Source organism: Triplophysa dalaica, chromosome 7, assembly GCF_015846415.1.
Source record: "Triplophysa dalaica isolate WHDGS20190420 chromosome 7, ASM1584641v1, whole genome shotgun sequence".
NCBI classification, from domain to species: Eukaryota; Metazoa; Chordata; class Actinopteri; order Cypriniformes; family Nemacheilidae; genus Triplophysa; species Triplophysa dalaica.
This window is the reverse complement of record NC_079548.1, coordinates 11,699,171-11,715,887: the sequence shown is the minus strand read 5'-3', so window position 1 is coordinate 11,715,887 and position 16,717 is coordinate 11,699,171. Positions and strand designations below refer to the sequence as shown.

General features: G+C 37.1%; 1 protein-coding gene across 1 annotated transcript; it reads left to right on the top strand.

The window, feature by feature from the left end:
* Positions 1-3,499: 3,499 nt before the first annotated feature.
* slc1a9 (solute carrier family 1 member 9) lies at positions 3,500-15,579 on the top strand. Its single transcript, XM_056752983.1, has 11 exons — positions 3,500-3,613; positions 5,949-6,092; positions 6,542-6,694; positions 6,919-7,172; positions 7,984-8,089; positions 8,601-8,727; positions 10,704-10,937; positions 12,026-12,220; positions 13,731-13,865; positions 14,107-14,539; positions 15,072-15,579. The coding sequence occupies exons 1-11, from the start codon at positions 3,568-3,570 to the stop codon at positions 15,273-15,275; spliced, it is 2,031 nt and encodes a 676-aa protein (XP_056608961.1). The 5' UTR covers positions 3,500-3,567; the 3' UTR covers positions 15,276-15,579.
* The last annotated feature ends 1,138 nt before the right edge of the window (positions 15,580-16,717 follow it).

Here is a 16,717-nt window from a genome sequence, read left to right as displayed (position 1 = left end):
GAGGGGGGGGGGTTGGTGTGTGCATGGGTGGTTTAGCACCATCAAGATGACCCCACACATGTCTACACATGCAAAGAAATAACCCCCCATGGACTTACACTTGTCTACCTGCATGTTCAAATGCAATCGATGGCCCAACAAACCCCGCAGGTTTAGTTAGAAGAATAAAGACGTTCTCATGTATTTACCTTATTTCACACCAGCTTTTTTAAACATATATCAATCATATAATACTGCGCATAGATTCTGACAAAAGACCGAGACGAGAAAGTGAGCAATGTGCTGATGAGTGTGTGTTTGTATAGACGAGGACACTGAGATACAGTCATTGAGTTTGTATTCCTGGAATGCAGTAAACATTGACCCTCAAAGGTCTCCCAAAAGCATAGCTGGATTTACTTTGAATCTATTTCTAAACTCATATGTTAACTGTTTAGGAGTTAGCTGTGAAAGATTGTGTGTGCATTCAGATTTAAAGAAGAATATACAGTATAAGTCTATTAGGTGATTTATACTTCGCTTTGCAAGGTATATGTGGTTGAGAGTAGTTAAGAGAGTGAATTAGTATTAGAGGTTTGACAACTATGGTGTCCAGTCACTTTATGGTTTTCATTCTCTCAGCGATGCGGGGAGTTATGGGATTATATCTCTAAACCTTAGCAAAGCCAGCACCAAAACAATCAACTCCAGAAAGTAATCCGCACATGGACCACACGTTTAAGAGTCTCCACACATACCCCACAAATGAACACATAATCAAAGACAGCAAGAACGCTTTCTAAAATGTATTTTTATAATCCATAGTAATATATATTATATGATACCTTACGGAAGTTAACCATGTTTTTTTGTGGTACAAGTGTAATAGCCATGTTTTTTTGGTGCATTGATTACTTAGGGCAAAACCATGCTTTAACTACAGTTACCATAGTTTACTATGGTTTAAAAAAAAAGATTTCAAAACTTTAGTAAAACCATGATAAATTTAGTAAGGGATATATATATGTATATACATTTAGTAGACTTTGTGTAAATTGCAAATGCTTAATTTTTTACTGTGGTCAAAAACTTATCTCATCATTACGTGGCGCTGTTGAATATTTGATTTAGTCAATCCTGTGACATTTAGTGTTTAGTAAAAACTTTTATTTTAAATCTCCATTGTCCATACATATCCCACATTGACGCAGCCTCCTTCTGGATCTAATTTGATGTCTCATGTATCACTCCGCGGTCTGGCACTGTTTTCAAATGCCTGAATATGTAAAGATGCCAAGCAGAAACGTCAGTATTATTTTAAACATCAAGTGTCAGGAATCTCCAGTAATGTATAAGAATGGAAACACCTGAAAAAGGTCATTCAGATACACTTAACTTGGACAACTTCTTTCAACGAGTTTTTGTTGGAACTATTTTTTGTCAGCGGAAGCTTTAAGAAAAACAATTTGGTGTTGTTTACCGGGCAGTCAGCCGCTCGGAAAATACACTCACCCTTGCAGGGTGAAACAGGCTTCTCGGTACTTATTTCTTGGCTTGGTTCAGGTTTGGCTCCAGTGGGGTCTGCCTACTGACTCTAATGGTTGTGATTCTTGGCTGGTTCTCTGACGGGATTCCCTCAGGGCTCTCTGCCTCTCTCTGTTCTAGGTATCTCCCCATCATCTCCATAACACTTGCGCACAGGTTAACACTCTCAAAGCCTTTAATTTCCACACTATCTAATCAATAAGAAGGTTGACTGAGATTATGTTATTATTACCACTCTGCATTAAGTAATTTTTTTTTTTCGCTGGTAAGCTGTTTTGCTTCTGGCTAATCGTTTCATCCATCATTCCCGCGCATCCTGTTCTTCAATAAAAAGCTTGTCACAGTAACTGGCACCTGCTCTGTTTGAATAGCTAAATTCCAGCAGATTAGCCTGGCAAGGCTTTGGGCATTTGTTTAGATGCTTGTTTGTGAAAGGATCTCTAGTAATGTTCATTAAGTGACAGTGAGTGAATCAAATACCTTAAGTGGTGGCGTACATAACTTTTGGCCCCGGGATGTTGGAACACCCAGCAAGCCGAGGCTTAAATTTGTTCGCTTTTTGTGATGAAGGATAGATGTTGGCTGATGGAAATGACCAAGGATTTGAATGTGTTCAGCTTTTTTAGGGGTTTATAAAACAGCAGGGTGTAGACACACCTTGGTTAATAGCAGTACATTAATAATGGGTTGTTGTGGGAAATCTCACTGTTGCTGTTTTTTGCATTATTCACGGTTCTGTGTAAACTGTCATAATTTAAACGGTGAAGCTGAACATCAGGTTCCTTCACGGCTCTTACTGTCAGAGATGACAGACAATCGGTCTTCTGTTACTGCGCTGGCGTCTTCGCTGGAGTCAGTCTTCACTGGTTATCTGGGATCAGTTATAATCTCAGTCAGATTGATTCACAGGGAAAATGGCACATTTTGAGGATCCACCTCTATTCAGCTTTTGAGCAGGGCAGACAATCCCAGATCACCACTGGCCAACCAATCAGGTTGTCCACAGCTATAATATTTATTTCGGCAATCCTGTGTTCATTTGTCAGTCACATGTCATGATCTGGGGGGGAGGGTGCATTGCTTTACATTGGGTTTTATTATTTATATATATGAAGAAATTGGTTCCAAAATGAGATAACAAAAAATCATGTTTTTTATGGTGCATTCCAATTCATTTCAATTAAACTGCAGTTAGTTTGTTTTGATTTAAGCCATGATAACAAAAAATTCAGCTTACTAACACAATAAAAACATTGAAACATAATAAAAACATTATTTTTGAAATTGAGTCATCTCATTTTGGAACGAAACTCTTCATATATATATATACCAAGATAAAATTGCATCAGATCACTAGTAAGGAAGTAGTTTTAGGTAAAATTGTCCGCTCCAAGTGTAAATGTATATGTTGTCTTAGCATTTGTACATGCATTTGTATAGTGGTTTTGCTAACCTAAATGATTTCTGACGTGGATATTTGATGGAAACTGTGACCTCAAGTCGTTGTGATGTACCTGCAAGCCGATCGATTCGGTTACAACCTGATACTCTTCACTGCAAAACATAACAACATTCCAAAAAAAGGATTAAAAGAATTGAGTAGCCATTCAGTTTTTCATAGGTGTAGTTCTGGCATGTTGTTGCCTGTGGATGCATTCGGAGACCATGAAAACAGGTTTAAGCTTACGACTGCAGGGGAAAATGTCAGGTATTGTAAGCGATGCAGAATCACGGGTCAAAAGCTTTTCTGTCTCTCTCATTCTCACTCCCTCTACCCCATGAGACCGAGTTAACAGAGGATTATGTATGTGCAATTGAAACTTGGCAAATGATTTCCCTCCCTCCCCCAGAAAAAAAATAACATTTTAGAAAAGCTGCCAATCTGTCTTTATGTCTGAGCAGCAACCGTTGTTATAGTTTAAATCTGAGATGACGAACAAGCAGATGCACGGGACAGGGAACATCCAGAGAAAGAAGGAGAGATGGGGAGCAGATGGGTCAAAGAGTCAGAATCACGGACCGCAGGAGAACGGTAAGAACAGAATGGGAAAAAAGGCCAAGAGGTCACAACACGTCAAATCAAACTCGGGTGAGTCTTGTCTAGATTAATGCTGTTGTCAAGGGATGAGATTCATTTTTTTATTACACAATTAAAGCTTTTTTGTTGGTAACACAAAATGTAATTTGTCACATTACTCTGTATTTTATTTTATTTATAGAATTCATTCATAAAAGCAATATCGCTCTCACAGTTGTGCATCTGCAATGAATTTCCTGCGTCCGAATTACAGCTTTGCTGATATTCAGCACAACAACATTCACGCTCACGTGATATTGCTTAAATGTCACTCTGTCTTTAGGCACTTTGTAGTAATACGCTTCCTGCTGAAAATGTGTGTTTATCCTATATGTCGCGATACTCTGTTTTTTTCCAGCTTCAAACATTGTCGGTTCATGCAGATGTCTCTAAAAGTCTTGGGTTGATGAAATGCTTATTGGTCCCTACTTGGTGGTCATTTCATATTATGAAGAAGCAGGTGTTGTGAATTACTCCCATATGGAGGTTTGACACTTTGTGTATATGGGTGTGTCTGTGTGTTTCAAAGCTTGAAAAGTAGCAGTCTGGAAGATTATTGGAGCGGAGTTATAATGTTTTCTGTCAGACTCTGTGGTTCTGTTTTGTCTTTTCTGTTGGCTGAGCTCTGAATACTGTGTGTCCAGACTAAGCCAGGGCTCCATTATCTCTCCATAAGAGGCGGAGCTTAGGAGTAAAACAGCTCATAAGACTTAGTGTTGTTTTCAGAGATGCACGTGATTTAAAGGAGGTACATCTCATATTAGACTTTAGTTTTAGACATCCAGTGATCATATGTATCACAAAATCACCAACAGCTTTGAAAAAAGCAATTGTGGAATACAGATGTTGACCTGTAAAGTTTCTAATAAACAACATGTGTTTATTTGTATGTTTAAGATTGCAACGACAAAGACTTGGTCATGAATAAATAACTTTAAGGTGCATGAGACCGAGTGATATGTTGGCCACCAGTATTGCAAGCATGGACCGAGACAGATGTAAATAGTAATGACCAATTATGGTAATGCGATGTGTTATTCGTCCAGCATGCCCATGTAAACACAGCAAAGAGGCTGTTTAAGGCTTTTAAATAGGTCATTCCAGTTGTGCTGTACTTTTTGAGCTCATTATAAAATATAATAGTATTCATGTGTTGTAATATAATCAAAGTGTACGTGGTACTAGACATTTCAGAAACCTCTGCGTGGTCAAGCTAGTTTTTTAATAATAGTTTATATTGTAATAATACTGGAGAATGAAGTCGTTAAGAAACAAATTTAATGAATTGATGATTACGGTTAATTTATGTGATTTCATCTTTATATAAAAATGTACATGCTAACCAATTTAAAAACACGTTCACACACTTTGTGTCAGTTTTAAAGGTCCAGAGTGTAGTTTTTTGGAAGATGTATTGACAGAAAAGCAATATATTAAACTGTATATAACTTTGTCTTCAGAGCTGTATAAAGACCGTACATATTGAACCGTCATGATTTTATTACCTTAGAATGAGCTATTTCTATTATTTCTATCTACATCGTGTCATATGGAATTCACCATCTTGTTTCTACAGTAGCCCTAACGGACAAACTGCTCCACATAGCGCGTTTTCATAAATAAGTGATCTCCTGTGCAAATCTGACTAAATCTTAGTTTTGTGTCAGCCACCGTAGTGCTTGAAAGGAGTGGGGGGAAGTGAGCTGTTGGTTGCAATTTGCAATCTCACCACTAGATGCTGCTAAAATCTCCACATTGCTCCTCTAAGTTTATTCAGTGCTATCCTCCCACCTAACAACTATGCACCATTCTCAGACATCTCAGTTCTGGCATCTCTCTCTTTGCTTACTTCTACCTTTTTTTTGTTAGTGTGACAAGCTATGTGTGAAGTGAACAGCTTGTATTAGTGTGATGGAGCGAGAGCTTTGGGTATTAGGAAAAGCACCACTACAGCTGAGAATGACAGTTTGAGCGGTAAATCCGAGCTGTGTGGTTTTAAAGTTTTATATACAGCCGCGTAAAAACATAAAAGACCATTTCAGATTTTCTGATATAAAAATTTTACATTTCTAGGTAGGCTATGTGTTTAGGTAATATTATATTTTTTGTTTCATTCTGTAAACTATTAACAATATTTCTACCAAATTTCAAACCAAATTATTGTTTCTATTCACATTTATTTGCAAAAAATGAAAGCTGGAGAAACCGGGGAAAATAATAGAAAAGATGCTCTGTATTTCTTCAGACCTCAAAAATTGGCTCATTGTATGTTGTCGGTTTGCTTTGTGATAATATGGCCATTATTGTCAAAATGATCCTGGTCTCTTTCTCTGTTTCGTTCTCACAGATAGGATGACGAATAAGAGTTTGGGCAACCAGACAAGTGGAGGATTACAGGGAGGAGAAAGAGACGAACCAGAATTAAAAGACACCATTCCTCAACAATGCACCGGGGTTTCACACAACATGCTTCTTGTCCTCACTGTGATAGGTGCGTACCTGTTGTATCTGTGTACATTTCGAAGAATGCTGGTAAAGTTGGAGTATGCTGTAAAATTCTTGAAGTATATCATTTGGGTTTCCTTAGGTGTAACACTGGTGGAATACTCTAGAGAGCTTCTACACACCTTATCAGTTATTTGAGAAACTATATTTCGTCTTTGTGAAGCTTATACTGTATATCTCAAGGTTTTTAAAAAGGCTAAATGAAACTTGCTTTGGGTTTGAAACTCTAACACAAGGTGATCCTCTGTCAAATCCACAAGCTATTCTTTTTTGGCCCCATTGTGACACTGTTTATATAACAATGGTTTGAAATGTTGCAGATACAGGCTAGTTATGCAGTGCTGGTCTGGAGTGTCAAAATGTGTAATTCATATCTTTGAACAACCAAGAGAAACAGAAGTGATGTAATGAACCCACACACACTTGCTCTTACAGGTGTCGTAGCAGGCACATTGGTGGGCATGATGCTGCGATATATTCCTGATCTTGATCCAAACAGTCTCGTGTTGGTTTCCTTCCCTGGGGACATCTTAATGAGGATGCTGAAGATGCTCATCCTGCCACTTATCATCTCTAGCCTCATCACGGGTCAGTTTTTGATCCTACCCTGTTGCTATTAAACAGGTCGTATTATTCTTATTATACAAACTTTTATTCTGGATGTTATTAATCACGATTAATCGTCTAACAGCCCTAGTTAACACATCAACTGTTTAAAAAAGAATTGTGATTAATAATAAATCAAAAACATAAACCATTACATCATTGTGGATACATTGATGAAGATCTCTTTCTCTCTCTCTGGTTTGCAGGTCTGGCTGGTTTGGATGCTCGCTCCAGTGGCAGAATGGGCACTAGAGCAATGGTGTACTACATGTCCACCACAGTAATCGCTGCTATTCTGGGTGTCATCCTGGTCCTTGGGATTCACCCTGGAAACCCAAAACTCAGGACTAGTCAAGTCATCTCCACCCCAAGGAACCAAGAGGTCAACAGCCTTGATGCCTTTCTGGACCTGATCCGAAACCTTTTCCCAGAGAACCTGGTCCAAGCCTGTTTTCAACAGGTAAACAAATAATGCTTTTGACATGCTTTGATATGTAATACATGGAAATAAATAAATAGTTTACTTATTAATTTTATAACAGTGTAAATGGTGGTATTTTTGAATGCACTTTTTCAAAATCTATTTCAGATTATTTACACATCATTTATGCAATACGCCATTCTCTTGAATACTCATATTATTCGAACAATATGGAATGACATTGATATGCCACTAAAAATACTTTTAACATGATCATGTTTAACCTCATGTCACTGTTTCTCAGCTGTGGCATATTCTGTCTACGTTGTTTGTGCTGTATGCTGATCACTAAGACAAATTATGTAGCAGTGCCAAACATTACTGTGGTTTGTACCAGACTAATTCTGGATAACTAATAGCGCTCATCTGAGAAGTGATGCATCCCTTCCAATTCATGTGTTTGCAATGCTCTACATGCATCATTTCATTATGAATCCAACTGTATCATGAAGCCTTTTCCTAATACTTTATTTGCTTTGATAATTTCGTATTACATTGAGCAAAACAACACAAAAATACTTAGTTATTGAATTTATTATGGAAGGAGATCAGACAATTTTATGAGAACAACCTGCAGGACAGAAACTGTAAATGAAAGTCACGCTCTGTTTAGTTGAGCAGTTTGTGATCTAATGCAACTGAATCATCATGCAGCTGTCCCTCAAATCAATGTCTTTCTTTTTCCTCTCAGTTAAATCTATGTGATGATTTAGTGTTCTGTATGTTTCACAGATCCAAGCCTCTCTATACTTTCAGCTGTTTTACTTACAGAATTATCTTTTCATTTCAGGTTCAAACGGTGGTGAAAAAAGTCGCTATCCCAGTTCAGAACCAAACAGAACCAATTCTTGTCAATAGTAAAAAACTGGAGCTGAAATGGGGAATGAATGTTTTAGGTTAGAAGACATGATGTTTTTTCTGTATTTAAAAGAATGATTTGACGGCAGTGAAGTTTTAAAATGTAAAAAAAAGGAATATAAAAATGAGGGAATATATGAATCTAGTTAAGTTATAGTTCGCCCAAAAATAAAAATTCTGTCATAATTTTCTCACCCTCTTGTCAGTTCAAACCTGTATGACTTTATTTCGCAGAACAAGAAGATATTTTGACCGAACAGCAACGGCACCCATTCACTTCTATTGTATGGACACAAAACCAATGAAAGTGAATGGGTGCCGTCATCATTTGGTTACCAACATTCTTCAAAATATCTTCTTTTGTGTTCTGCAGAAGAAAGAAAGTCATACTGGGTAAGTAAATTATGACAGAATAAAAAATTGTGGGTGAAATGTCAATTTAGATTATAAATTCCATATACCATTATAAATGATTACAACAACAGTAGATCAGTCACATTCATTAGAGTCATTTGGATGTAATGTTTGTAACGTTTTCTGTGCCTCAAGGTTTGATTGGGTTCTTCATCGCATTTGGAGTCTGCATAGGGAAAATGGGCGAGAGAGGGAAGGTCATGTCTGATTTCTTCAATATTCTCAATGAGATCATCATGAGGATGGTGTCTATGATCATGTGGTCAGTATGATGCATCTGCATTCTGCAAAGTATACCTAAAGTGGTTTGGTGGTTCTCAACTTGTTTTGTGAAAAATCCTTGATTTTAGAAGAGAATAAATGTTAACACTGTTAAAGTTACTATGCATAGGCCTGAAAATATTTTAAATAACAGAACCTCTTTGGAAAACGGTGTATTGGCATGTCCAAGTGACAGTTTACACTAAAGCTTGAACTCATACAGCCCTTCGTGTCAACAACAAGATATGAGAAGTTATTTTCCTCCCTTGTAAAAGTAACATGGTAATATGGTTTTATTTGCAGTTGTTTTTGTTTGCTGTCTGTGATACTATTAGAATAGACTTGTGACCCAATTTCTGTCCTCCAGCTGAGAACCTCTATTGTAGTTAAACTGAACCAAATGAAACTGTTTGGGGTATATTATGTGATTATGTGTGTCACAGAAACTGCTTGTCGTCAACTTAACAATAAATAACTCATTTACCGACACATGTGAACCATTTAGCACACCAAGGATAAAATAGGCTACAGTCTTATAAGACATTTGTTTGAATACATTTGTTAAACCGTTTAGACTTATTAAAGAAATACATTTTTATAGTAATGCAAGGTCAATAAATAAGATCAATTTATATATTTGCATTAAACAACATTCATTAATGTTACTCAGGTTTCCCGAGGAAATAAAAATGTTCAGAAAAACCCCAGCACAAGATAGATTGCAGCTTGAGAGAAAGAGAAAAATATAGTGTGTTAATAAATGAAAGAGAGGGAATCGGTCAGGGTGAAAACAGGGGGGACTGCACGAATCTGGTATAGAGCATTGTGTTCCCATGAGTAGATGTGGGAACTTGTTTGGGGTTGTAATACATCGCCAGACTCTCAGACACATACCAGCAGACAGATTCAGTTTTTCCTCTGCATTCGGCTGTTAATCATTTCTGCTGAAATGATCCTTAAAACTAACAGATGATTTTTACATTTACTTTTTTGGTAGACACTTATTTAAGGCAACTCACATTGCATTCAGGCCATAAATTAGTTTTTTTTATCAGTAATTGCATTCCATGGGAATTCGAACCCATGACGTGACAGATGAGACAAAACATACACCACAGTTTTGAAAATGGCAGAGATGATTAATGGATTTGTTTCTTAGATCAAAATAAAAAAAGACATAATAATAAAGTAAGTTGGTGATCTCCATATTTATTTTGTTTTCAATGTATATTTAAATGCGATGTTTCATTAAAAATAGAAGAGAGAGGTGCTTGCATGGAAAAAAAGGAATAGTCCTGTTTAACGTATTTATCTAAAAGAATTACTCACTTCATAAATTCTGCGGCATGTTTTTTTACCACGTCTCAAGAATCAATGTCATATCATTGATTTCCTATGGAGAATTAGAGATGCCTGTTTGAGCAGAATGGCACAATTACAGAGAAAACAAAGACTGAATGAGTACATGCACCAAAACAAAAGCATATGACCGAGCAGGATCACTCTGCTCAGCCTGAGGCCAGCCCAGCTGAACATGACTTTGTTCGGCCCTCACAGTATGTAAACTGTTAAAACGATACAATAAACATCGTCTGTCATTCACTGTAACTCACAGTGAAATATTTATACACATCATTTTAGATTAATTAAATTTAGACCACATAAGAAGCAACATTTATCTTCTTATATGCAACTCAGATTGCAAAACTGGATCATTTTATATAGCTTACATGTCAAAATATATGTATTCAAATCAAACTATTTATCGCATGAACCACCAATGGATGGAGCTGCAGCCTTGATTTTTTTGTTATTGGATTTATTCATTAGGTTTGATTAAGTATCTAAGTTAATAAATAAACAGTTATTTACCGATTAGACAGTACTGTGGAATTACAGTATTTATTTTCAGATCAATTTATATAAAAATAGTAAGTTTAGTTTTCTGTTTAGTAATCTTCCTCTGTTTGTCCACAGGTACTCTCCTATAGGCATCGCCTCCCTTATTTGCGGCAAAATCGCCGCCATCGGTGACTTGGAGGTGGTGGCCCGGCAGCTGGGCATGTACATGGTCACAGTTATAGTCGGTCTGATCATTCACGGCGGGATCATTCTGCCACTTATATTCTTCGCTGTGACTAGGAAAAACCCCTTCACGTTTTATTCTGGCATCTTTCAGGCTTGGATCACAGCTCTGGGAACAGCCAGCAGGTATTAAATGCCATCTTTTTCTGTTTCATGTGTTCCCTGGTGTTTTGCTGATGGACGTGATCTGGCAAGGATGAAGAGTTAACTGTTACATTTGGAGAAAAAAAATGTTAGAGTTGGCTTGAGAACGAAATACTCTCTGTTTTAGATATATCTCGTACACTTTGTCATGTTGAAAAATGATATTTAATGGTGGTATGTGGTCTGAGATGTTTAGTATGAAGCCAAATATAACCAGAAGCTTTTTGTAAAAAGAAAAGTCAGTGGACATATAACAAATCATTCACATTACTTAATCTGACAGAAATTAAACACCTTTGTTGATAAAGTGTGTGATTCTTTCATGAATACTTGAAAAATGAAACTTTTTAAAATTCAAAATGTTATAGCAATTAATATTTTATGCAATCTTCTCATTTTGGGGATTATCAGATATAAACCTAGAAATGCTTTATAGAGCCATGATGGACATTTTCTGTTATTAAAAAAATACTAAATAAAAATATGAAACTAAAGTCATAAAGTATATTTCACAGAAAAAAAAACTATTGTAATACATTTATTATATAAGGAAAACTATATAGTTTCCCTCATGGGGAAAAGCCAAAAATAGAGAAATGCTGACAAATTTAACTTAAATTTTACCAAAAAAGGTAAAAAGGTTATGATGCTAATCTGTGGTTAAGAAATAGTTTAATCAAACTAGGGGACCGATAACTTCAAATGTGAATAAAACATTTATCCTCTCGTGTCCTGTTTTATTTGCTGGTAGTCCAGCCTCAGTCTGTTGTGCCACATGTGTCTGGTTTTGTGGGATTACGTATGATGACCCAAACAATTTTTTTAAATGTTAAACCAACTGTCAGTTTGGCACAGAATAAACACACAATCCTTTTTACTTTTTGTTTTTATTATTGTTGGTTATTTTTGGCTCATGAATAGAAAGTTTTTTCTAATTTACGGCACAATTCCTAAACTAACAATAATTGTCAAAGCAGGGATTTAATTCACAGATTGCATCTGATAATCGACTATTTCTGTTTTTCTTTTACATAATTCTTTTGCAAACATTAACTGTCTATTTCTCTCAGTGCTGGAACGTTGCCTGTGACGTTTCGATGTCTTGAGGAGAATCTAAAGATTGACAAGCGTGTGACTCGCTTTGTGCTGCCCATCGGAGCCACTGTGAACATGGATGGTACTGCGCTCTACGAAGCTGTTGCTGCCATTTTTATCGCCCAGATGAATGACATCTATCTTGATGGAGGACAGATCATCACAGTTAGGTAAGAGTTTTAACACTGGAACCTCAAATCAGTCCATAGACAAAAAGTGTTTGAAGAGTGCTTTCAAGATTTTTTTTGCTTTGTTCAGGTAAAATTTGAATGAGTTTTATTTGTTTTGTTAAAAGACAAGACCTTTTTGGTCTTTTTTAATACTCTGCTACAAACTCCCTTAATTGAAAACAAGAGTTGGGCTTTCATTTTGTTTTGTGGTGATGTTCAAAGGGACCCACTGAAAATTTGTCTAAACCGCAGCTGAAATCTATGTGGAAATTGTCACACATAGCCTGAATGCAGGCATGATGTATGAGTCACATGCTTTTGATTTTTTGGTCATGCCATAACAACCTGGTTATTATTACAGCTATTCTATTTGCTATCTATTACTATTTCTTTATAATAGTACCTGTAATTATGATACACGCATAGAACCAAACTTCTAACCTGCAGCCGCATCACACATGTTCCTCTTACAACAGAGATAACATCTTCCAATCGATTCCAGTTCTTTCTGCTTTTTTTATTTTAGGCCTACTTTCGTCATTGTTTTTCTTGTTTCTTTGTGGTGTACTTTTTAAGAATCTGTTTTCCTTGTTTACCACAAAAGATCTTGGGTCTGTAACAGGGCGTCTGTGGCCCCCAGGGGGTCCAGCGCAGTACTGCAGGGGGGTCTGCAAATTATTGCTTCATTTCAGACTAATGTTTGAACCAAAATGATTTTTGCATTAAACAAGAAATCTATTATTATGTGTGTTTTACCAAAGTCAAGCCGCTTAACTTTTCGTTGTCCTTTCCATGTTAAAATGTACATGAAGCTTACATTAGAAACACATACTTACTACAAAATAGGAAAATATATAAATTTAATGATGACATATGTTATTATAGACTCATTATAGGCTTAAAATGAAACACACAATACATCTAAAATATACAATATGTGACCCTAGACATCACCCGGATGAATGACAAAACCAGATTTATGGGTCATTTTTTCATAATCTGAAAGATGAATAAATACGATTTATATTGATGTATAAATTGTATGAATAGGACAATTTCTGGCTGAGATACAACCGCTTAAAACTCTGGAATCTGAGAGTGCAAAAAAATCAAAACATTGAGAAATTTCCATTTGAAGTTGTAAATCATGGGCACTGTGGTAGGCCATCCACTCACAAAACTAAAGTTTTTATATATTTAAGGTAGGAAATTTACAAACTTTCTTCATGGAACATGATCTTTACTTAATATCCTTATGATTTTTGGCATAAAAGAAAAATGTTTCATTTTGACCCTTTCAATGTATCTTTGTCATTTACTAAAAATGTTACTGTGCTACTTAAGACTGGTTTTGTGATCCAGGGTCACATATGTGAAAGAGGGGCCCTGCTCTTTCCCTCAGTCCTTAAGATCATGTTTGTCGATCTGTCCGCCCCATGGTGATTCAGTCATCTTCTGTCTGTTTCTATAGCAAGGTAATGCCCTGTTTACTCACTCTCTTTCTATTTAGTATGACGGCGACTTTAGCCAGCGTGGGAGCAGCCAGTATTCCCAGTGCGGGTCTTGTCACCATGTTACTTATCCTGACCGCTGTGGGTCTTCCAACTCAGGACATTAGCCTGCTCGTCGCTGTTGATTGGCTGCTGTGAGTCTCCACCCTTTTGTGTTATGTTCACAAGGTGTAAATATCTTTTCCAAGCTTAGGGAGTATGATTTACAACTGAAGATTTTACAGGGTCCTAACATTGTCCCTCTGGCTTTTATGCTTGTATTTTAGGGTCATTGCTATTTGGTCAAAGGTGGAAAATATTTTAGGAGCACACAGGTGGCTGTCCTCGTAAACGTAAACCTGTTGTTTCTCAGCACTGTGCTTTGTATGTCTTCAGCGACCGCATGCGTACTTCCATTAACGTGGTGGGCGACTCTTTCGGGGCGGGCATCGTGGACCACCTATCTCGTGCAGAGCTTGCCGCCTTTGACAGGGAAATCCCTCTATCGGACGAGGACTTCATTCCTCCTCCACCTCTCCTCTCTGATATAGACCTTATAGACCCTTTCAAACCGCCCGAACTGCCCCCTCGCTCGCCGCGTCCTCCCAAGTTCAACCACCACGCCCCGTCTCTCACCCCCTCGCAATCTATGTCGCACTCCATCCCGCACTCGCCCCGTTCCATCCGTTCTCCATCACCTCACTCTATTCGTTCCCCTTCCCCTCGCTCCGTCTGCTCTCATTCCCCAAGGCCTTTTCGAACGCACTCTCCACGCCTTTTGAGGAGGGCGGAGCCGGGATACTGTGTCCTGCCCACTCATGACAACCAGGTGAGAGTTTGTGGTTCATATATTTGATATAATTATTTATTTAATGATTATTATAGAGAATGAAGAGGTTGTGGGAAATATCGTTGCAGTCCTTCCAAAAGCTTGGATGTCCAAACTTTCTGTTTTTTAGGAAATCAAAAAACTCTGCATGTTTTAAATGATTAAATACTGTGTTGTTAACGTTGACAAGCACTTTTTAATACTTTTTATTGCTTAGATATTTCCAAAACACAAACATAAAGGGTGACTAATAATAATGATATATGGCAAAAATTGAAGAAATATGGAGAAGGACAGCAGCGATATGCCCCTACACTTGTTATTCAAACTGAATTATTTTTAACTATCATATTCTGATTTTGGTGTTTTTTAGTGTCCCTAAGAACCAAATAATATGTGTAAAATTATAATTATTATGCCGTCAATATGTAGTGATATGATTTTATATGTTCTGTTTAAGTTTAATTTCTTCATTGTAGAAAAACACATTCGAATAGATCCAAATGTACAACTGCCTCACCACATTTTGCAGATTTCCACACTCCCCCGAGGTTTTCGAAAGCGAGAGAGAGACCGGGAGAGTGACAGGGAGAGAGAGAGACTTCGGGAACGAGGCAGCGAGACGGAGGACGAGGAGGAGAAAGAAAGAATGATGGACGAGGGAAGCGGGGGAGAAGAAAGCGACGACACAGCGTACGACAGACGTCACACCATACCACCCTCCGATCTGCCCTGAACCTGAACTCATAGTTCTTCATTTCAGCACCCATCTTTCTGGATGAAAGTTGGCATTTTGTTTTGTTTGGCACGGACCTTAAGAATCTAGGTGTGATGTTCTTTGTTGTGCTTTGAGATAAGAGAATGGAGGGTGAACAGCCATTAATATCTCTCTTAGAATCAGTTTTTCACTAACAGCGCCACATGTTTGCAACCCAGTTAGATGAGTTGCTCTTACAGGATGTGAATAGGAAACTGGATGAGTGGCTCGAATTGTTTATCGTACTTGCTCTGTCGCTATCAAATTGAGTTTACGACTTTCGTCATATTAAAGTACACCATTATGCTACTGGTTGTAACACGGGCTTTCACCGCACTTCCGTTTGTACCGTAAATCCCACGTTTACTCAATTCAAGGAAAACAATTTCCTGACTCATTTGAACTGCCTTAGCTTATATTTGTAGACTGTATATCAGTACAATGTAAACTATGTAAATAACAAGAGGCAATTGAAGTGATTCAAGGCTGTTGCTTTCTGTAAACAGTTTTATGATTTGTTGGGTTTTCCTTTTCACAGTGACGAGGACGTCACAGCTGTGAGTAACATGAGGAAGTTTTTGTTCGCCTCCTTCCTGTTCTTTGACGTCTGTATGGCTATGTACAGATTTACCATTAGACTCTTTACAGAAGTAAACGCAGTTACTCAAACCTTACACGTCACGTACCGTACCGTCTTCTTATAATTCATATACTGTCCTTTACGATACAATTACTGTAGAAGCTATTAACCATTGACAACGGTAATATTATGTATTTTGAGATAATGCCATCATAGTTCAAACTTAGATCCTTGTATAAACATCTTGTTTCTTCTAGACAGTAGTGGAACAAAACAGGGTCCAAAGGAAAACTTGCTGAAACGATTCTTATATTCTTCTTCTGAGAGGAAGAGAGGAAATTATAATCAATATTTCTCATCAAATCTTTCCCAAACCCAAATTGTCTGTGCTACGCTTCCAACATTTATTTTTATTTCTTTATTTATAAATTATGCTTCAAATGTTTTCTTTGAGATTTTCTCTAGTGGAATTTAATGAAAACGATCTGAGAAAAGATCGATGTCAATAAACTTATCTTAGATCTCCATTTAAAAAAAATATCCTGTTTAGTTTAATAATATTGTTAATGTTATTTGATTTTTGTTTGTTGTCTAGTATTTAAAATGTTGCGCTTAAGATAGTTCATTGTTAGGTTGCTGTGTATATGTTGTTTGTCTGACTAATTAATTTATCACTTAATTATGATACAATCTACTTTAGTTTTCCTATGAAATGTATCTCAGAAATGGTTGGCGGTTCTGACCTTGCTCTCCTTTTCCACAGAGCTCAGAATACCACATCTGCTATCGTTAATGCATGGTGTAATAAAATCATTACACTTTATTTAAATGACTTGAGTGC